The sequence below is a fragment of the Nerophis lumbriciformis genome, linkage group LG05 (genome assembly GCF_033978685.3).
Source record: "Nerophis lumbriciformis linkage group LG05, RoL_Nlum_v2.1, whole genome shotgun sequence".
In the NCBI taxonomy this organism is placed as follows: domain Eukaryota; kingdom Metazoa; phylum Chordata; class Actinopteri; order Syngnathiformes; family Syngnathidae; genus Nerophis; species Nerophis lumbriciformis.
Window position 1 is genome coordinate 54,764,967 of NC_084552.2, and position 22,802 is coordinate 54,787,768.

The 22,802-nt window shown below is 42.5% G+C and overlaps 1 protein-coding gene across 1 annotated transcript in view; it reads right to left on the minus strand.

The window, feature by feature from the left end:
• The window catches only part of phf21b (PHD finger protein 21B), a 38,839-nt gene extending 16,254 nt beyond the window's left edge, over positions 1-22,585 (minus strand). Inside the window, exons 1-4 of the mRNA XM_061959704.1 lie at positions 22,158-22,585; positions 11,695-11,739; positions 1,510-1,767; positions 443-526 (exon numbers count right to left, since the gene is read on the minus strand). Of these exons, the coding sequence (XP_061815688.1) occupies positions 443-526; positions 1,510-1,767; positions 11,695-11,739; positions 22,158-22,211 (441 nt within the window). The 5' untranslated portion in view covers positions 22,212-22,585. The remainder of the gene's footprint in view (positions 1-442; positions 527-1,509; positions 1,768-11,694; positions 11,740-22,157) is intronic.
• Between the last annotated feature and the right edge of the window lie 217 nt (positions 22,586-22,802).

The window sequence follows — 22,802 nt, forward strand, 5'->3', positions numbered from 1 at the left end:
CAAAGTTGTTCCATCAGCTGGATGTTTCATCAGCTGGATGTTCCACAACGATCATATCCCAAACAGCTGACTGTCATTAGCGCTGGAGGGAGTGTCACAAAGCCCATTTATATTTGTCTTTTTTATTAATGTTGAATGAAAAGAGCAACATGTTTACGTTCAAGCATACATTAAGTCCTCTTATAGTGTGTTTAAATCCAGCAAAGCAGTGTTGTTGAGCTTTGGTAATGACAGCGAACAGTGACATCATCACTAGTCTACTTTAAGCGGCAAGTTTTGTAACTCTACACTTTGGCCAGCGTTTGCAAAAGTCTGCATTTTAAAAAAATAAAGTATACGTTTGCGTGTGAACAAATGGCCTAAACGCAGAGATAAGTATACGTTTATTAAGTATCCGTGTTCATGTGGACATGGCCTTATATGCACGTGTATGTGTCTGTACCTGAGGTAGCACGGTGGCAGCGTGCCCGGCCAGTCGATGCAGAGAGCTGATTTGAGGCACCTTGATGGGAACAGCAGTGAACATCTGCAGACATAATATGACAACATCATTGTGACAGAGACCAGGTGCATGGTGAGACAAAGATACTTTTCTGGTTTTATTATAAGGTCTCTTAAGTTTTTGTCTTCACTTCCTGTTCATTTTATCATGTAAAAAAAGAGGCCCAGCCTCCTCCCTTCTTCTTCAGTGGTAATCCCTTCGTTCCGTGGTATTGTACTGCAGAGCCACTCGGCCAGGAGGGGGAGGGGGAGGGAGGCGGTGCAGGCCAGTTCCCATGGAAACCGCACAGGAGAACATTCTTGCAGTGCGGGAGCTTTTATTTTCCTAATTGCTTCTTTTTTCTCCCAAGTCAAGCGTCTTGCAGAGTGGGGACGGGAGCAGAGTATACACTCATTTCCTGTTCATTCTGATACCGCCTCAAGACCAACAAAGCTCCGCCTCTATCAGTTGTCATGGTCACACAAAGTGCTTTAAGTGAATAATACTTTTTGACCTACTATTGCACCTGTTGTTCCTGCAGCCACTAGCAGAGGGCGCTATGCCTCGTATGCTATCAATTCACTGGGGTCAAAGTTCATTGCTGTTTTGAAGAGCAGATGTTTGTGCTCCTCCACTTGGATCAACTAACCCCCAAACAGCAGGAATGAGCTGTTTCCATGGCAACACTGCTCCTCAGCCATCCTTCATCACTCAATCAACATTGCCTGCTGTGGCACAAACCAAACACTTGGAAAAAACTTCCAAATGTGGAAGACTGACACATGTTGACAACATAAACTCACAGACTGGTAGCCATGGTGACTGCTCGTGTGATCAGACCAGCCCCACCCACTCTGCAGGTAGAAAGGCTCCTAATTGGCTGGGTTTCTTTGATTACTGTTAACGCTAAAGCGGCGCACACGCCGCGAATAGTACGGTTTGCTTGCTGGGTGGTTGACCGGCAAAAGGATATCAACATTCATTAGGTTTATTATCATTCATTTAGTCATACACTTCCCAAGCATTACCTGAGAGGGAGGAATCTCTCCAAGCCTCCTGCTGCTCACTGGGTGGACTCCGGCCGCCACCACCCTGCCGCCCGTCTGGAGGTTGATGGGCGACGTCTGCAGCAACTCCGAGCTCGCCACCTTCTGTCCGTTAATGTGTGGCGTCACCATGGAAACGGGAGTCTTGGCCGGAACCACAGAGATTGCGATGCCCTGGCTGGGGGGCTTGATGAGAGACAGCGGCTTGGTAGTCCCTACGGGACAAGTTCTGACAGCCAGCTTCTCACACACACACACACACACACGCACACACACACGCACACACACACAAAAAACACAGTCAGTTTCTAAAGCAGGAGTGTCACAGTCATGGTGAAAATAAATGATGGCGAGCTGCAGGGTTGGTGGTGTCAGGTGAATGGTTTAAGATGTAAAGCCCAGCTGTTTAACAATAGTGTTGTCATGGTAACCAGAGAATGACTTTGCATGCGTAAGAAAGTGTTAGCCTGTCGCTAACAAGCTAACCTCACTTGGCCTACACTATTATGTTACATCCAAGAGCAAACAAGCACTCATTGCTTGCTTTTAAGGGGGTAGATGGTGGTCCCAGCAGGAATGCAGTAAAGGTCATTCATTGAAAGACGTCCCCCACCGAAGGACGAGTCATGTGACAACAGCCCTCTTGTCTGCCTCGCCATGCTCAACCTCTTCATCATGTGATGAACATGCAATCGTCATCATCAATCACAAAGAAGAAGGTGGAGTCTTAAACAAATGCCCGTCACACTGAGCGGCCTCACGGCAGTAAACAGGACTCTGTCACGATGAAGGAGAAGTTGAAGTGCAGAGGTCAGGAAGATCGTCTTGCACCTCATTTCCTCTCTTGACGGAAAAAAACATGGCGGACGCAGAACATGAGGATGTGTTTACTTCACTTTTCCACAAGTGCTTAAGAGGCTGCCAGATCTCAAACACACACACACACATACGCCTGTACGCACGCACACAAGGGCAGAGCATCCTTCATAAAAATACGAACTTTCTCTACTGTCACCATGTTATCTTCTTTTCCCCAGCCAACGTGAGCATTTGGCAACTTTCTCCTCAGTGAGAGAAGCAGGCAGAGGGAGGGATGTTACCTAAGCAGGGGGCTCTGAGGGGGGAGGGTAAATGGTGGGGGGGGGGGGGGGGGGGTCGGTACTGAAAGCCAGCAGATGGACCTCCAGAAACAATGGAGGCCGACAGATGCATTCACAATGAACAGCAACACATACAAAGCAGGTGTTCATCATTTCTTAGTGTTTTAGTGACTTTCAAAAGTGTCTACTTTATCATTTGTCACAAGCGTGTGAGTGCAAGAGCGCAAGGATGAGGATCAAGTCAGAATTTGACATGAACTTTTCTTCAGATGTCATCATCATAAGTTAACATGTACACAGCACGCCATGTCTCTTGATCACTCTCTTCACAGACATTTGCAAACTTCCTAAGGGTCTTGTGGCGTTGAGGGGAAAAGGCTCTGTCCCCACCCACCCGCCACCTTCTTCTACTATTGAAGAGGAGGCGGGGCCACAGCCTGAAGCAGCGAACTGGGCGTACAGTACAAAGTTCAAAACTTGTCAACATGGTGAGGAGACGGCGCTTAGTCAGCTTGCTGATGTGTCATTTTAAGACTAAAATACTAACATGGAAAACATTAGATTTTTGCAGCACACAGGAGGACAAGGATGGCAGGGGCTGCATAGACCAGGTTCTGACTGGTTGTAAGCTTGCATCAGTACATTAAATTTAAAATCCTGTGAATACAAAGGGTCTTCGACAGGTATCACTGCCAAATTTTGAGTAGCTGACCAAAGAGCCAGGAATATTTACCTAAACTCTTACTATTTTTACGACCAAAATAGCATGAAGAAGATGATCACACATACAGTGTAAATCAAGTGCAAATTAAATGTTGTCAGTCATGTATGATAGACATTTAGCTGATCCTTTTATGTGGTCAAAGTCTCATCACCTTTAAATGTTTACCTTTTTTAATCAACATTTTCTCTCCGTTTTAATGGTGAAGTGCGACCACTTGACAGCATTATTACCAACATTTAGATTGCTAGAAAAAAAATATCTACCAGTTTTGCTGCCCGCTACTTCTCCATTGTACAATCTTTAAATAAGATTTTTTTCTGCCAACTGCTATTACTACTACTACTTTTTCTTTGGTAGTCCCTCCCCTTCTGCTATGTCCAAGATCTCAACTCGAGGTGGGAATCTTCGGACAACTCACGATTAGATTCCGATTCAGGGGCTACAATTAAATTATAAATGGAGGTTTCATATTTATTATATTGTAGATTATCATATTGTATATGATTAATATATTGTTATAATATATATTATGAATGTACTATATTAAATTGTTTATAATATATACAAAAGGCTCCTCCTTTGGCTGTGAACGTGTGTGGTAAGGCGTCATGACCGGTTTGGGATGTGTGTGCGCAAAGCATACATAGATACGTGAGAACTGTAGCTGCCTGCTGAATAATAAAATCAAAATCCCTACTTGGCAAGCAGGAACCCTTTTTTATTTTCATGTCTTTTAAAACCATTGAATGTTCAGACACTTTGCCACCAGTTGCCATAAACTTGCACCTTAAAGACGTGTCATCTATCTACTCATTCATATCTCTGGCTGATTGTTGTGCCACACAGTGTAGATATTATTCCTTGTCCTGACCAAATAATCTATTTGCTAATTTCATCTTCATTGCTGGTTACTCTCTGCTTTAATTTTGTTTCAATCACATGTCAGTTGAACTGTACAAAGCATTCATTCTTTTATCGTTACATTACTGGCTTTGCGCCGCAGCTATCATAGCTTTTCCTTATCTCTTGCCTCATACGTGTGTCTGCACTACTTCTGCATTTTAACAGTCTCTGCTGATTTATTTAACATACATAAGAAATTGATAATTAGACATTTGTTCATTGATTTAGAATCGTCCACGTTCCAATTGTCATGCATCGAATAATCGGGGAAGGCTGTTAAGAATCTGTGTCTTTGGCCTTGAATAATCGATAATTTCCCCCCACCTCTATGGCAGGTGGTGAATAGGCCCTCTTCCACCGCAGAAACTTTTCCAGGAACTTTCCCACTTACTCGTGCAAATAAAGTTCCCACTGTGCTTCCACCAAAAACTACATGGGTAGATTTAGTTTTTCAGGAACCTTTAGGAGTTCCTCCTAGCTTGGTGGGACTTTTCGAAGCTACCCGGAACCTTTTCGGGGGCGGGCTGTGCTGTCAAACGCTGATTAGTTGAACACCATTGGCGTTATTCCTAAAACCTATTTTTCAAACACACAATTATCATTGCGGAGTAAAGTTATGCAAGGACGACTTGTTTATTTCTTATGTATTTATATTACAACAAACTTGACTACAAAGGGAAAGAAGAACGAGAGGAACTTTTGACTGGCAACAACTTTTGTGGAGCATCTTTGTGCTGAAGAACACTGATCAGGGGAGCTATCTTGCAGTGTTTTTACTCAGCCATAGTCTTTAAACTCTATGCTGTTTATTGTTGTTTATTATTTTTAAAAACTTAATTTCAATACGCAAAGCTATGAGAGGACAACGGAATATTTTAAACACATTTACGAAGGAGTATGAAGCCGGACTCAGCTGCTTACTACTCTGACTTCTTTGGATAAATATGAATAAATGAGGCAGGACACAAGTGGTAAGAAAGTAAATAACATCAAATATTAACAATTTACTTTATTACATGTTGTACAAGTAGTTAGTGACACTCCATTTGTGTAGTTATTAGCCTCAATCAGAGCTAACCGAACGTTAATGCTAAAAAGTTAACGCGAAAGCCGATGAGTTTGTGTTGTCGGCGTAAGATAAACACTGACTTATTTCTTTACATATTGTTATTTACAGCTGAAATGGACCAAAAAGAATTGCCTGACCCTCCCCTGACCCTCATGAACTCATCATTTACTGAGAGGACAACTTTCTGACTGTTTGACATTGCGGGCAAACGCCTGACTTTTTATGAACAATTCAGTAGACTTTATTTTTTAAACCATATCGTTTTAACCACACACTTCTACAGGAACCTACACTTTCAGGAACTAGAGGTTCCAGGAACTAAAAGGAACTTTTGGTGGAAAAGGGCCTATTGTACCATAACTGATCGCACATATGCATTTACAGGCCTAAGGCTATGTTCACACTGCAGGGTATGATGTCCAATTGGAATTTTTCTAATTTATATCTGTTATTTTTAAATGTTGGCTTCAATGATGTAGTTTGTAAACACATGGAGGTCAGAAACACTCAAACAAAATGGGAATTTGACCAACTGTACTTGTATATTTGTACTGCCTAAAGCCAGTATTTTCAACAACGTTAAAAGGCTGGTCATCCAGCACCCTGATTTCCACAATGAAATCTGTTTTTGACCTTAGGCCGTCTCTGGCAAACTTTCTGCACTCTTCCAATCGCCACAGCGATGGCGACAAGCCCCAGGCCTTTTTTGCGTCCGTCTTTAGGGCTGTATCTTTTGCAGCAAGCGCCTAACACTATGAAAAAACCTGTCGTAGCGATGCTGGCGCTTCAGGTGGCTGATAAGGTTTGATGGATTGCCTTCTTGTAATTTTCTGTAAAGCACTTTGAATTGCCTTGTGCTCTATAAATAAACTTGCCTTTTATCCTTAAATGTTTTTAAATCTGAACTGAGAGAATTTGAAGGAGCCTAAGTTATCCGTGACTGTTTTACTTGATGTCCATCCTGTCATTTTAATGTGTAATGTGGATGTAACTTTATGTGTAACTTTGCTGCCTCTTGGCCAGGACTCCCTTGAAAAATAGGTTTTTAATCTAAAAGGGATTTTCTTCCTGGTTCAATAAAGGTTTACATTTACATTTAAAAAAAATAATAAAAATTGACAGTATTTCCCACCTCGAATGTTAGCAGAACATTTGGTGCAATTGACACGTGAAAAGTCTTCATCTAACGATCAATGTCATGTTTGTTTCCAATTAACTTTTTACAGGCAGGCTTACAGCAAGACTGGTCGGCACTTTATTTGCTCACCCGAACCCTCCTACAGTACATTACTGCTCATCTCACCTCATTTGAGCACTTTTATGTGGTTATCTGAGCTATTTTTCTAGATTTATCAGTGCAGGGTTTCCTCTACATTTAAATTGATTGTCTCGTAGCAACACGACAAAATAAAAACCGGCACATCTTAAAAATGTGTTTTTTTTAATGTGAAAACAAATTTAAGTAATATATTGTATGAATGGATGTATATAACCTATTATTTGCACAGTATTACCTTGTGATGCACCGAAAATTCGATCACCAAAACAGCAATGTCGAAACAAGATGTTGGGATGATGTAGAGCAAGACGTATGCATTTGTCTGGAGCGGAGGCGGCATGTCTGCGATGTGGACATACTTATTACCGTATTTTCCGCACTATAAGGCGCACCGGATTATTAGCCGCACCTTCTATGAATTACATATTTCATAATTTTGTCCACCAATAAGCCGCCCCGGACTAAAAGCCGCGCCTACGCTGCGCTAAAGTGAATGTCAAAAAAACGCTGCGCTAAAGTGAATGTCAAAAAAACAGTCAGATAGTTCAGTCAAACTTTAATAATATATTGAAAACCAGCGTTCTAACAACTCTGTCCCAAAATGTACGCAAATGTGCAATCACAAACATAGTAAAATTCAAAATGGTGTAGAGCAATAGTAACATAATGTTGCTCGAACGTTAATGTCACAACACACAAAATAAACATAGCGCTCACCTTCTGAAGTTATTCTTCATTCGTAAATCCTTCGAATTCTTCGTCTTCGGTGTCCGAATTGAAAAGTTGCGCTAGCGTGGGATCCAAAATGGCCGGTTCCGTCTCGTAGAAGTCATCGGGAGTCAGTGTCGCTGTTGTTCTGTGAATCCTGCCTTCCGGAAAGCTCGGACCACAGTTGTGACCGAAATATCTGCCCAAGCATTTACGATCCACTGGCAGATGTTGGCGTATGTCGTCCGAGGCTGTCTGCCCGTCTTAGTGAAGGTGTGTTCGCCTTCGGAGCTGTGTGAAAAAAGCCACCCGGCCTCTTCGCGTAAACTTCCCTTAACCACTCGCTCATCTTTTCTTCATCCATCCATCCCTTCGAGTTAGCTTTTATGATGACGCCGGCTGGAAAGGTCTCTTTTGGCAAGGTCTTCCTTTTGAATATCACCATGAGTGGAAGTTAGCATGGCAAGCTAGAACCACAGTGAAGGATGACTTCTCATTCCCTGTGGAGCGAATATTCACCGTACGTGCTCCCGTTCCACAGTGCGGTTCAGTTGCTGTGAAATACGGTAGTAATCCGTGTGCGGATGGAGAGATTGCGTCTTTTTATGACCCGGATCGTTTAGTAGGAGCCATTTTGTGGTCTTTACAGATGTAAACAGGAAATGAAACGTACGGTGATATCCGCGCGTTTTTTCTTCTTCTTCCGGGGGCGGGTGAAGCGCTTCCTGTTCTATGGGGGCGGGTGAAGCGCTTCCTGTTCTATGGGGGCGGGTGCTTTCCTTGGCGGTTGCTTGCGTAGAAGAAGAAGCGCTTCCTGTTCTACCGGGAAAAAAGATGGCGGCTGTTTACCGAAGTTGCGAGACCGAAACTTTATGAAAATGAATCGTAATAAAGCGCACCGGGTTATTAGGCGCACTGTCAGCTTTTGAGAAAAATTGTGGTTTTTAGGTGCGCCTTATAGTGCGGAAAATACGGTAATATAATACTTAATATATCCAAAACATACCCATACACAGCGATTTACAAAATGTGTAATGTGTAAATTCTAAGAGTGGTTTGCGTTCAAGGAGGGAAGTGTGTGGGGGTTGGCAGTAATACAGAGGCTGCGTTTCCCGCTCTTGCCGCGAAACACGTCGATTCCCGCTTTGCACGCCAGCCACGACCCAGCCCTTAGAGCCAATCCTTTTCCCTAAGTTACATACTAGACACTGTTCACTTTGGAAACTTGCTGTGGATATGTGTACAGTCTAGGGCTGGGCGATATATCGATATACGCGATATATCGCGGGTTTGTCTCTGTGCGATATAGAAAATTACTATATCGTGATATTCGAGTATGCGTTCTCACGCAGTTGCTTTTAGCTGCTGGCATTACTCGCTCTTTCCTGTCTCTCCTTCTCACAGATAGCAAGCGCAGCTTCTACACACGTCACATACTGTCACGTCATACGTCCCATACGTATACGCCCTCGCGCAGCAAAGAGGTAGCAGCATGGCTAACGCTAGCTGTGATGCTAGCGTAGCCGTGTGAGCGGTAATACGAGAGAAAGAAGATGCGAATCTGGTAACAAATGAAGGAATAATTAATTCCCCCAAAAAACAGCAGGGGGCCCATCGTCTGGCGGTGGTTTGGCTTCAAGTGGGAATATGTCGAACAGACAACCGTAACTTGTCAAGTGTGGGGCGAAAGCGTTGCTATAAAAAGTAGCATTACTGCTAATATGTAGCATCATTTGAAAAGTCACCTGCTAGAGAATGAACAGTGCTTACTTTGCATGTCAACATCTCCGTTCGGTGCCACACGCCCACACCAACAAAATGCCGAGGCAAACATTTCCAGATCAACACCGTATGAAAAAAATAGTGATTTTTTTTTAGTTGTGATTTCCTTCTCTGCATGAAAGTTTTAAAGTAGCATATATTAATGCAGTATGAAGAAGAATGTTTTAATGTAGACACACAGAATCATCATACTGCTGTGATTATATGCATCAAGTGTTCATTCAAGGCTAAGGCAAAATATCGAGATATATATCGTGTATCGCGATATTAAAAAAAGGCCATATCGCCCAGCCCTACTACAGTCTGTTACATTGTACAAAAAGCAGCAACAATTGAAAACTAGAGCAAAGCGATATAATATAAGATGCTATATTTTGATGCTAAATACAGATATATTTTAAATGTATGAAATTGTTTTGCCTTTTTAAAATTAAAATATATGCCTCATTACCATTTATGCAAATTATATGACATATTGACCACACCCAATTGTATTGGCAATCTGGGGGAAACCCTGCAGTGTATCGTCAAAGTTTCTCATGTCCGTCCAATATTTACAGTGCACCCCTAAAAATAGCTGGCTAAAGCAGTTCCTTAACCACTGGGCCGCCAAAAAATATCTGTTTCTCAACTGTGGTCCGTATGGGCCACAGTGATACTCAGTTGTAATACACTTTTCCACCACTTGGGGCAGTAGTGACAATCTCAAACAAACAGAAGAAGTATGGAGCTAAAGTCACAGAAGTTTAAGCGCAAAATTATGACTAAAGTGGTAAAGCTATATTTTCATTTGCACTTTATTTGTATTGACAGTTTAGTTAAGAAACATTAATTATTAATTTAGTTTATTCTACTCAACATAACTGTATGTAGGGCAGCACGGTGTACAGTGGTTACCACTCGTGAGAAAGTGAGAAAGGCCTAGGTTCAATTCCCAGAGTGGGGGTCTTTCCTTATGAAGATTGCATGTTCTTCCCATGACTGCGTGGGTTCCCTCCGGGTACTCCAGTTTCCTCCCACCTCCAAAGACATGCACCTGGGAATAGGCTAATTGGCAACAATAAAATTGGCCCTAGTGTGTGAATGCGAGTGTGAATGCTTGTCTGTCTGTGTTGGAAACTTGTTCAGGGTGTACCCTGCCTTCTGTCCGAGTGCAGCTGGGATAGGCTCCAGCCCCCCACAACCCCAAGAAAGACAAGTGATAGAAAATGAATGGATGGATAATTGTATGTAAATTGTTTGTCAGTTATTTGTGAGTCCCTTCTTATGCGGTATATTTGGTTAGTATTCATTTTTCCTAATCAGCCTGACCTAAGCCTATGGTTTATGTGTTAAATAAATATTTGTAATCAGCACATGGTTTCATATCATTTGACAAGGTTGTAAACTGTAAATTGGTTAGATATAATTATTGAATAAAATTAAAATCAAGAGTAAGATTACTAATACAGTGTTAATATTTGAGTAGTGGAAAAGTTGGGACCCGAGGTAAAAAATATTACAAACCCTTGGTTTGAAGTGAACAAAATGGGTCCATACATGTGCACAAAACCTGATATCACATGCGTTGCAGTCTCAGTCCTGTCGCATTTGAGCCCTGATTACTAGCTACGATGTAGTGCACTCATTGCTGCAAGCTTGAATTCAAGACAGATTGACGTCTTCTGTCATTGTGAACGTCATTTACCAATCTATTCATTTTCCTATTGTTAAAACCCTAGTTCTAAAACATTTTAATTTCGGCACTGACTGTTCTGCTTATTTGTCCATTCCTTTTCAGGAACGTTTTTTGGTGGGGATTGTGACATATACCGCCTCTCAATGACATAGGTTGGCGGAATGCGACCTGAGCGTCCAGACTTCAGTCATATCAGATACATATTGGATTTCTGACCACATACCAAACAGGCCTGGGTTTATTTAGAAAAAAAATCTTAATTGTACTGTTCACACCAACATGAAAAAAATTGATACACGTCACATATGGGCACAAAAGACGGAACTGACTTGCAGTGTCCACAAAGCCTAAGTGCAAGGACACATTTGCACCAATGAGACAGAGCAAAACAGGCAATCCCTCCGTCATCTTTACATCGTATTCAACGCTGTGTGGTTCAATAATAATAATAATAATCATTGATTGGATTTATATAGCACCTTTCCAGACAACCAAAGCACTTCAGACTAACAATTATTAATTCAGTCCACAGTCCCACACTGGTGCTGGAAAACACATTTGTAGCCACAGCGGACTTGGGGTAGAAACATGGCTACCAATTTGCTCGAACTCTCTCTCCGACCCCACCAAACATTCATTGCCATGTATACACCAGTGTGGGCTGCACTGGAAGCAAGGTGGGTGAAGTGTCTTGCCCAAGGACACAATAGCAATGACTGAAATGAAAAAGCTGGGTTGAAACTGCTAATCCTTTTGTTTTTGGACGACCTGCTCTCCACCTCCTGAGCCACTGCCGCCTAATGAGCTCGCATGAATGAATGAAGATGAAGGATGACACACAGCAGAGACAGCACGGAAGATCTGTGCATGCTGCATACATAGACAAATAGGCATCATGCTAACAGGTAAGTGGGAGTGGCCTACCTGCCCATTCTGAAGCTCATTGAGGCCTTTGCACAGCATCTGGTTCTACAGAAAGAAAGTTGAACACAGTCAGAACAGCATTTATCGTCACCGTCACACTGCTAACATGCTAATTTGGTTTGCACATTAGTCAGTCACATGATCACTGTGTCCACTGACCATGTGAGCAGGTGTTACACAAGTCTCACTTCATTTTTTACATATTGTGAAGGTTCACCATGGCAACACAGTGTAAAAGCACAAAAGACACCAAGGACACTTATTTTGGGCAGCATTGTGCAGTTAAGCAGGAAATTAGCCCAGGAACCAAGGGTGAGCCTGCTCTGTGTGACAAAGATGCACGCAAAAAGCCAGAGCACAATTTGTTCTTGCAAACATGTAGCCATAGTTCTTAAAGGGGACCTATTATCCAAAACCAACTTTTTTTTTTTACCTGATGGTACCTGCTTACATGTATTTGGGATCTGCGTAAGTCCCGAAAATTGGAAATCAAACCGTGGACACATTGCAGAGATATTTATATAACAATTTGGCCTTTCTTCCTACTTCCCCTAACTGGTTCGTTAGGAATTTTGTTCAAGTGTGACGTTTTGTTCAAGTGTGACATCAGCGGATTATCCACATATGGTAGAGATTTACCCAGACATCCTTCCATGAGTGCTACAACATCATGCCCTCGATGAAACCCAATGAAGAAAAATGCTCTGTTTGATTGTTTTAACCAGCACAAGTCACTACACTAACTTTCAGCCTTATCTGAAGTAAAAAGTGCCTTACTTTTAACTTTTATGGTTTGTGGCAGTGAGCCTTCTTCATCTGTGAAGAAGTTGCTTTACGTGTGTGTAAAGAAGAGTCCAAACCAAAAACTTGCACAGAAAGATAGATTTTCCAAAAAACTGTTTAATTGCAGAGTCGGTGACTACTATTTATGGCAATGGAGAAAACAATAAAAGGGTAAGTAATAACAGTAGGTTAGACATTTGTGAATGATACGCTAGCATTGTTAGCTTTAGTTATGTAGCTAACTTAGCTTTCTAATGTAAGACAATAGCATCACCGTTCTGCAACAAAATAAACAATATTTTTCCGAAAAACTACTTTAATTGGATCAGTGCCTAATGTGTTTGGCAATGGATCAGTTAGTAATGTAATTTGTTGTTAGATTTGCGATGTCGGTCATAGCCCGGCTTACTTTACTGCTTGAACCTCCATTGTTTACAAGTGTTCAAGGCAGCAGAAGTGAAATGAACATGATATAGAATAGTAAAGCATTTTATTGTCAAAATGCAACTGAGATAGGCTCCAGCACCCCCCGCCACCCCGAAAGGGACAAGCAGTAGAAAATGGATGGATGGATAAGATACAGTCGTGGTCAAAAGTTTACATAAACTTGTAAAGAACATAATGTCATTGCTGTTCTGAGTTTCCAATAATTTCTACAACTCTTATTTTTTTGTGATAGAGTGATTGGAGCACATACTTGTTGGTCAGAAAAAAGTTTGGTTCTTTTATGGATTTATTATGGGTCTCCTGAAAATGTGACCAAATCTGATGGGTCAAAAGAATACATACAGCAATGTTATATTTGGTTACATGTCCCTTGGCAAGTTCCACTGCAATAAGGCGCTCTTGGTAGCCATCCACAAGCTTCTGGCAAGCTTCTGGTTGAATTTTTGACCACTCCTCTTGCTGGGTATTGTGGCCAAACAGGTCAATTTTTGTTTCATCTGACATCACATGGATTGAGCTGTTTGGCCACAATACCCAGCGATATGTTTGGAGGAGAAAAGGTAAGGCCTTTAATCCCAGGAACACCAACCTACCGTCAAGCATGGTGGTGGTAGTATTATGCTCTGGGTCTGTTTTGCTGCCAATGGAACTGGTGCTTTACAGAGAGTAAATGGGACAATGAAAAAGGAGGATTACCTCCAAATTCTTCAGGACAACCTAAAATCATCAGCCCGGAGGTTGGGTCTTGGACGTAGTTGGGTGTTCCAACAGGACAATGACCCCAAACACACATCAAAAGTGGTAAATGAATGGCTAAATCAGGCTCAAATTAAAGTTTTAGAATGGCCTTCCCAAAGTCCTGACTTAAACATGTGGACAATGCTGAATAAACAAGTCCATGTCAGAAAGACAACAAATTTAGCTGAACTGCACCAATTTTGTCAAGAGGCGTGGTCAAAAATGAAACCAAAAGCTTGCCAGAAGCTTGTGGATGGCTACCAAAAGCGCCTTATTGCAGTGAAACTTGCCAAGGAACATGTAACCAAATATTAACATTGCTGTATGTATACTTTTGACCCAGCAGATTTGGTCACATTTTCAGTAGACCCATAATAAATTCATAAAAGAACCAAACTTCATGAATGTTTTTTGTGACCAACAAGTATGTGCTCCAATCACTCTGTCACAAAAAAATAAGAGTTGTAGAAATTATTGGAAACTCAAGATAACCATGAGATTATGTCCTTGGTACTTAAACTTTAACTTCACAAGTGTATGTAAACTTTGGACTGTATGTACAGAATTTAGCATTGGAGAGAAACAGACTCTGTAGAAGTTTAACCTTAGTGTATAGTTACAGACTGCAGCCTATTGCGTCTGCTTCCTGCTTCCTTACTTTAGTCCACCCGCATATAGTCTCCTTATCGTGCAAACAATAGAACACGGTGAGCTCTTTGATCTTGTTGTATCATCTGGGATGTTGTGTTGTGGTGAAAATCACTCAAAACAGAGGGCTGGTGCCGGTCATCGATGTCCAAAGTGCACAATAAAAGCAAGAAAGCTAAAAAACTACAGAACATTTTTGCCAGGTGGGGACGAAAGCCAACTCAGCGCCAGGGGTCGTGGTGAGGTGGGGTTAATTTGCATCTAAGAACTCGGCCTCTCAAGACGAGCAGTTTTAAACGGAGCAAAAACATTGCTTACAAATAGGTCTGTAAAATAAAATATATGCACATTTTTCACCGGAGAACCATCATTTCATGTTATATAGACCAAAACGAAGAGTTTTTAAACATAGAAAAAACTCACAATAAGATCCATTTAAAGGGGCCCTATTATGCAAAACCAACTTTTCTAACCTGATGGTATCTGCGCATGTGATTAGGTTGTATTCACCTGATGTCACATCCAAATCATTAAACATGAGAGGCTCCAAGTGGTGGTCAAGCGAGCATTTGTTGTCAAGGTGTTCTGGGCGACATTTTGCCTTTCTCGAAGTAAAATGCCCCACCCATCCATCCATTTTCTACCGCTTGTCCCTTTTGTGGTCCCCGGGGGTGTTGGAGCCTATCTCAGCTGCATTCGGGCGGAATCCTTATTGTTCAAATCGCAAAAAGGACACAAGTTTCTTCAGAATTCGAGAAGGGTGAAAAAGCGCAAAAGTTTACAAAAAGACGACGAGAAAGGCATGAGTTTGCAGTGATCACTCCGTTAAAGGTTTGTTTGATATATTTTTAACGTTTAGTGTCTCCGATTTAGGGATTATCTTGATATTATTTGTATTTTGTTTTGTTCCGGAGTTCTTAAAAAGTTTTTTTGCAAAAAGTGTTTCGTAAAGCACCAACTCAGCGAGTCTAAATAAAAGAAAGCAAATGTGAGCAAAACCTAAAAGAGTTATTAAGCTTTTACCAAAGGCAGTAATCATAAATGAAACTTTTAGCGCATACACAACATTTCATGTGCAACGATACACAAAATTCACGGTTCGGTTCAGTTCCATATTTTAGTGTCACGTTCGATATTTTTTCGATACAAAAAAATTAATTTTCATGCCTTTTTTTACTTATAATTTAATACAATTATAAACATTTTTGTTTAAACTCAAAAGTACACTTTTTAAACTAAATTAAATGTATCTGGTGCAGCTATACCTTTCCCGTTTTCAGCTGTGCATACTTAGCACCATACAAAACAAAACCAGCACCTTGTAAAAAAAAAAAAAAAAAACTAAAATAAATGCACCTGATAAATACCCATATTCTGTGGTGCATTCTTAGCAGCAAAGTAACAGCGGGTGCTACGGACAATGCTGTATCTAACTGGGCGTGTGTCTTGTTTTACAAAGCAGGAACTTTGGTATCTGTGAAATATGTTTGTGAAGGAATCTTGTAACGCGGCTCAAGTGTACCGCAGCAAACCAGACATTTTCCACAACAGAAAAGGGTCACGTGTCGTCAACAATAAAAGTAGCAACAGCCCGATTGATTTATTTTGCCCTCTTTGAATGCGCTAATGGCTCTCTAAAAGCCCCGGGTAAAGTTTGTAGCATGTGTGTTGTCGCTCTTTGTTTTTGTTTGGTTCCACCTATTACCGCATCGGGGTGATGTCGGCGTAAATGTGTTGTCATGGTTTGTCGTATTTCAACTGTTGTAGTTTATTGTTGTGTGACACTTCCGACATACCATTGCATTCGTGTCCCTTACACACTTGCCATCAGGGTCATACTTAACACGAAAATCAAAGTACCGTATTTTCCGCACCATAAGGCGCCCTGGGTTAAAAGCCGCGCCTTCAATGAACGGCATATTTCAAAACTTTGTCCACCTATAAGCCGCCCGGTGTTGTAAGCCGCATCTAACTGCGCTAAAGGAATGTAAAAAAAAAACAGTCAGATAGGTCAGTCAAACTTTAATAATATATTAAAAACCAGCGTTCTAACAACTCTGTTCACTCCCAAAATGTACGCAAATTTGCAATCACAAACATAGTAAAATTCAAAATAGTGCAGAGCAATAGCAACATAATGTTGCTCGAACGTTAATGTCACAACACACAAAATAAACATAACGCTCACTTTCTGAAGTTATTCTTCATTCATAAATCCCTCTAATTATTCTCCTTCGTTGTCCGAATTGAAAAGTTGGGCGAATGTGGGATCCAAAATGTCGTCTGGCGCTGTCTCCCTGCCTCCCTGTCTTGGTGAACGTCACGTGTGTTCGCCTTCTGTCATCCACTGTTCCCACGCAGTTAGCAGTCTAGCTTCGAATGCCCTGTTGACACCAATATCTAGCGGCTGGAGGTCTTTTGTCAATCCACCCGGAATGACGGCGAGTATTGAATTAAGCGCGTAAGCGTGTCTCTTAATGTGATGTTATGAGCTAGCAAATATAACAACTACACTACCCAGCATGCAACGATAGTGACGAGCATGCGCGGTAGCCCTGAGAAGCGTTGTTGTATGCTGGGAGTTAGAATGTGGTTATGAGCACGCTGTGAGTAAACGTTGAGAACTCAGTTAACACGCCTCGTCTGCATTATTTATAATTAGACAGACAACACACTTAATAGGAGCCATTTTGGGGTCTTTACATAAACACACAAATGGAAATGAAACGTCACATATCCCAGCATGCACCGCGCGCTTCTTCTACGGGGAAAAAAGATGGCGGCTGTTTACCGAAGTTGCGAGACCGAAACTTTATGAAAATGAATCTTAATATTTATCCATATATAAAGCGCACCGGGTTATAAGGCGCACTGTCAGCTTTTGAGAAAATTTGTGGTTTTTAGGTGCGCCTTATAGTGCGGAAAATACGGTAGTTCCACACGCCAGATCTGAATGATGGTGGAGGATCTTCGATTTCAGGTATGTTTGAGGCATTAGCCATGTTGCAAGGAGCTCGCTTCGCATGTAGCTTCTGTCTCAGCAGCTTGTTTTGACCTGAATGAATGTGAGTGGCGCAGCTTAGTGGATCTGCGCTCAACTATGCAGCCTAAAGAGGCATAGTCGAGCGCAGATCCACTGAGCTTTCAGCACAGAGCGTATAGTCAGAAGTTGATCAAACTGAACCAAAACCATTGTATCGAAAGATTCAATATGAATATGTGTATTGTAGCACCCCTAATAGATCTATAGTTTTATTTTGATAAAGACGGGGATACCATGCATACCTGTAATGACTCGTGTAGGCCTGGGCCAATATTCGTAAGTCAATTAACCAACGATAAATGAAAAAAGACAGTAAGTTTTCCAGCATTAATAAATCGTCATGTGTATGCTTCAAGAGCATTCATGCTTTTCATTGGTTTCAGCAGCTGCTATGTTTGTGCCATAGCGGAATGAAAAGAAGGGTGTAAATTCTCCTGTCCTTCATTAAGTGTCTTTGATTCTTTGTGTGGCGAGGCGGGGCCACTGGCCTGCTAGCGTCAGACAGTGCAACAAGTTTGTCCATGTAACATGTAGCGAAAATGGACAAAATGATCACAAAACCAAATCCCACCGCAGCAGTGTGGGAATATTTCAGGTTTTAACCTTTGGAACGAGATGAGCCTATCGACACCATGACCAAGTTGGCCGATTGTGTGCGAATACAACAAACTTGCACGCCCACTTGAAACACAACAATCCGTATTTGGTGTACAAGCTGAGTGCAAACAAAACAGCGCAAAAGGGCGAGCACTTAAAGAAATTGTTGTTAAAATACAATCCCCAAAAACATGCTGCCATTTATCCATAATGCTGTTGAAAACTAGCATTTCTAAAAAAGTGTTGCAAACGTTTGACAGACATTTGTCATGTTGTCAAGTCATGTTGGTGTTCCTCACTCAGAATCTGCCATCCATCATCCATCCATTTTCTTCCGCTTGTCTCTCGCGGGGGTGTCCAAACTGCATTCGGGAGGAAGACATGATACACCCTGGACAAGTCGCCACCTCGTCGCAGGGCCCGGAAATCAGACACTTAAGGTTTTTTTTTGTTTTTTTTTTCATACGACCTGTTACTGTAGTGTTTATATTGTTCTTCTTCAAATTATTTTCTAAAAGTTCCTAAGTTGATTGTCTGTTCAGTAATGTACAACTCTACCTCTGCCTACATGTTCAATTTTGTTTGTCAACACTTTATTTAGCCATTTTGGTTGTGTATATTTGAGGTTCCCTAAGCAGCCTTGAGAGATGATCAGAAAGCAGCTTAAAAAAACAAATCTGTAAAACTCTATGCAAACTTTTGACCAAAGAACCACCATTACATGTTATGTAGACCACAAGGAAGTATTTTATAACAAATCATAATGTGACCACTTTAGAAGAAGGAACAGGACACGCCAAACAGTTTTCATTCATGGCTGCTCCATGATGATATTCTAACCTGCGGCTACCAAACAAACCTCTCAACTTTAAACCTTTAATAGCAAGACTGAATAATTCATAATGCAACTCAAGGTCAAACACTGCACATGTGTGCAGAATTTCAGAACCGGTTCAGTGTTTAACTGTTCTTTAAAAGGTCCCCGTGAAAAGAAGACTCATTGTTGCCTAAGAACACAAAGTAATGAGTTATGACAGCGATTCTCAAACTGTGGTACAGATGCCTTAAGTTGTACACAGGCTCCATCTAGTGGTACGCCAAAGAATTACGTAAGTGATTAGTGTTTAATTTTCCAAGTTTCAAACAGTGTTACTGTTCAAACTGTGTGTAATGTTAAAGCGGCCAAAATATTGAATATACTTGTAAAATAAAACCTCTGCCATATTTTTAATGAAAACATAATCCTACTACGCTACTGTATTTTAATGTTGGTCATTATGGTAGTACTCGGAGAGCCAAGTGGTTTCTGAGGGGTACATGTGAAAAGAAGTTTGAGAACCACTGAGTTAGGAACATGCCAATGCTAATCAATAAGATCAATATTCACACATGGCTTCACCAAGTCAACAGCTTCTGGTCAGTTGTGCACAACGCAGGCGACGAGGCCCCTTGCTGAGCACTTTGGCAGAGGAAGTTGCTTTGCACTTCCTGGTCACTCTCAGCAGACCTTATCATGGTGGTTTAGAACAACCAATCAGTGTTGGCATACAGCAAACTCTCACATCCAAGGTCCACGCTTCCATGTTTGACTCAGACCTCATCTTGTGGCGGTCACGTGACGTCTTTGAACGGCGGCGAGGTGACTCGTGCACATTTGAGGACTCACAGTGCACTCGTGCATTTTCAGAAATGAAGCACTTGTTCCAATAAAAATCTCATCAAACAGCTTCGATTAAAAGGATTTGAAAGATTATCAGTCCTAAAGCTCCGTCAAGCAACGGGAGGATGAGATGGATTGGGATTAGACGCACGGAGGTGTCGACCTGATGGCTCATGTCAGCTTAGCAGCAAAATGATCCTGAAACATGGCCGCCACGTGACGTAACGAGCGGCTGCAGGTTGTGGCCATTTATGTATCTTCATGAGCAACCAGGTGATGCGGTGGCCTCCTCGGCCTTTAAGGCAGGCTTAGTCATTAACCACTTGCAGTGGCATCATCACTTGCTCAAGAATGTGGCAAAATGCATAAAAAGCAGAGCATTATGGGATAACGAACACAATTGGGCCTTTAGAGGACAGAAGGGAGCGTGTTGATGACATCAGACACACAGTCACACTTGATTGACAGCAGCTACGCTAACGTCAGACTCCTTGACGTGTCATGTGACCATGAAGCAGAGCAGTAACCTTATATTGGGGACATTGCGATGGATGTGAACAACATGGCGGCGCAGTCACAGCTACACTCCCTGTGCACTTTACAGCCTTAACTAGCTTTACACTCAAACGTGGAAGAAGTAGCCGTAACCATGGTGACAGATGGACTTGACTGCTGGCACCAGAAATCATTGAGGCAGTTGTGGACACAAGTCGTTCAAATGAACGAGCGCTTTTCAAGCACTGTCAAGTAACAACTCCTCCTTCGTATTCTCAACGAGGACGCTCCCAAACAAACTGATCTCCATTCCTTTCCGGGCAGGAGAAATGCACTCGTTACTCCATCACTCCTCATCCTGGCCAATAAACAGTTGACCAATAAACTGTTCCCACTTCACGTGCAGTTTATTTTCAGGCACTGCAAATGTTCACAAAGTCTGCTGGGCTTAATGAGCCTTTAACAACAAGAAGAGTGTGTGTGTGTGTGTGTGCGGGAGTACTGCAAAGGTCACATTTTGTTGCTAAAAACAGACAAGTCAGAATGGAATGATTAAAAAAAAAAAACATGGCTGTGCAATGCTGACTGGGCTTTCTCTGCCTCTCCCGACCACCCCTCCCCCTCCAACCAAAAACAGCATCAGAGCAATCAAAATGGTAATGTTAGGCATGAATGGGGCCCATCCCCCCCTCCTCCTGCACTAAACTCTGCAGACTTTTTGCTCTCCATGTTGGAAAAGGGGTGGGGGGGCAGAAAGCACCCCTTCTGTCTCAAAATGGATGCTTCCACTATGAATGTGAGGGAGCAGACGAAAACAGTCCAACACATTTTGTTGGAAGAAGCAACTTCGAGGGTGCATTCAAGTGCTAAGAAACTACATTCCACCAGAAATGGGATCGATCAAAGTCGGGCAGGGAGGGAAAAGGGCCCTCTAACAGCTGTGATAGAACACGTAACTGCCGCGACTAAACAAATATCGACCTCTTTTCCATCAATTCCTCCTCCTCTTGCTAGCGCTGCCAACTTGTGTGCGCCGCTTTCTGCACGGCGCCTGCCGAAGGGGCGGTGCGGGCGGAGCTGGCCAGGGTGCTGAAGGTTGCTCGCAGCATCCTCCAGCATCCCAGCGCACCTGCCGAAGCCGCCTAGCTCAAAACAAACACCTCGGCAAAGTTGACGGGAGAGGCCGCCGGGCGGCCATGAAGTGTGCAAGAGTGAAAGCGTAGTCGTGGGCCAATCAGACGCCTCGCTGCCGTCACGTGACACCCGAAGAAATAATGCCAGCAGACTAAGTGTAAAGTAACAAAATGGGGGAGCGTAGCGAATAAAAAAGACGTTACAAGGCACGTCGAGGCTGCCGCGGACGTCAGCTTTGGTTGACTTAAGCTCCACAGAAGTCGTATAGACTGCTCCCAGTTAGCCGATGTGCTAGTTAGCTCGCCTCTAACGGCACTCGGGAGAAACACGTCGAACAACTCAAAATGGACGCTAATTTAGAGCAACATTGCACAAGTTTGAGAGCAAGTCGGCTGACGGCACCAAGCACAAAAAAATGACAACACAGCTGGCGTTTGCGCACCTTTCCAGTGTTTTGACAAGAAAGTCGTCACGAAAAGCACATCAATGGCAGCTCGCTAGCAGGAGAGCTAAGTGGCCGCTAGCCCCGAGGAAGATTTACACTGATAAAGTTTGTCACACTCGTCAAATTCCCCAGACCGGGCGGTGGATTCGTGCAAAAAAGAGCTTTACCTGGCGCTTGTGCTTCATGTGTGCAACTAGTTAGTCGGGAAGAGAGCCGCCAGAATACGTTGGGAAAAAGTGTTGAAGTTGTTGTGTGTGCGAGGAACAAAGCGGCCATGGATGTTTCTTCTTCTTGCCCCTCATAAATATTCAGCTCGCGTCCTGCTCGCCGCATTAGCTCCCCGTTCTTGTTGCTCGCAAAAACACAATAGCGAGAGACAAAGTGCGAAGGAGTGACGGCGAGGAGAAAGCAGACATTAGTTTCGCCTCCTTGACGTCCTCCAAGCTGCAAATCATAACACCATCTTTCCTTACCTGATGACATTGGATCTCTACTTTCAGCGCCTCTTGCAGGCCTTGTACTTCCATGTTCCGTCGACAAAAGCACTTTGCTCACACTTTCGACACGAACGAGACGAACTTTAAGTGAATTGGAGGTTTTTGAAGCGACAATAACAATCGAAAGAAGAAGTACTCGACAGGGAAAGCAAGTTCTCGCTTCTTTTTACAGCCTGGGACTCATCACCGACTTTCCGCCCGTCTTAAAAAGTGGTCCGAAGCCGACAAAAAGACGTCAGGCCCCGGACAGATCCTCTCCAGATGACAAGCGAACGTCGAGAGGTCCGACGCGGGAGAAGCTCGACGTTTTTTCGATAAATTTAGTTTAAAAACGTGGACTATATTTTGTCCGAGTCCGCGGCTTAATTTCACTTTGCCTCGGGAAAAGTTGTGCTTCGGCTGTCAATGGTGATTCTGAAGTACCCGGATGGAGCAGAGAGTAGCGCCCCTCCTCTTTTACAAACAGAGCATGCGCAGTGAGACCAGGGAGTCACAAACGTTTTTTTTCTTTCAAATAGATAATTACAAAAAACTCTACAACGCTTTCATAAACACGCAAATCACTTCAGATTGTTATACTTGTCATCTTTTTAAAATAAAAATTATAGTAAACGAGGGATG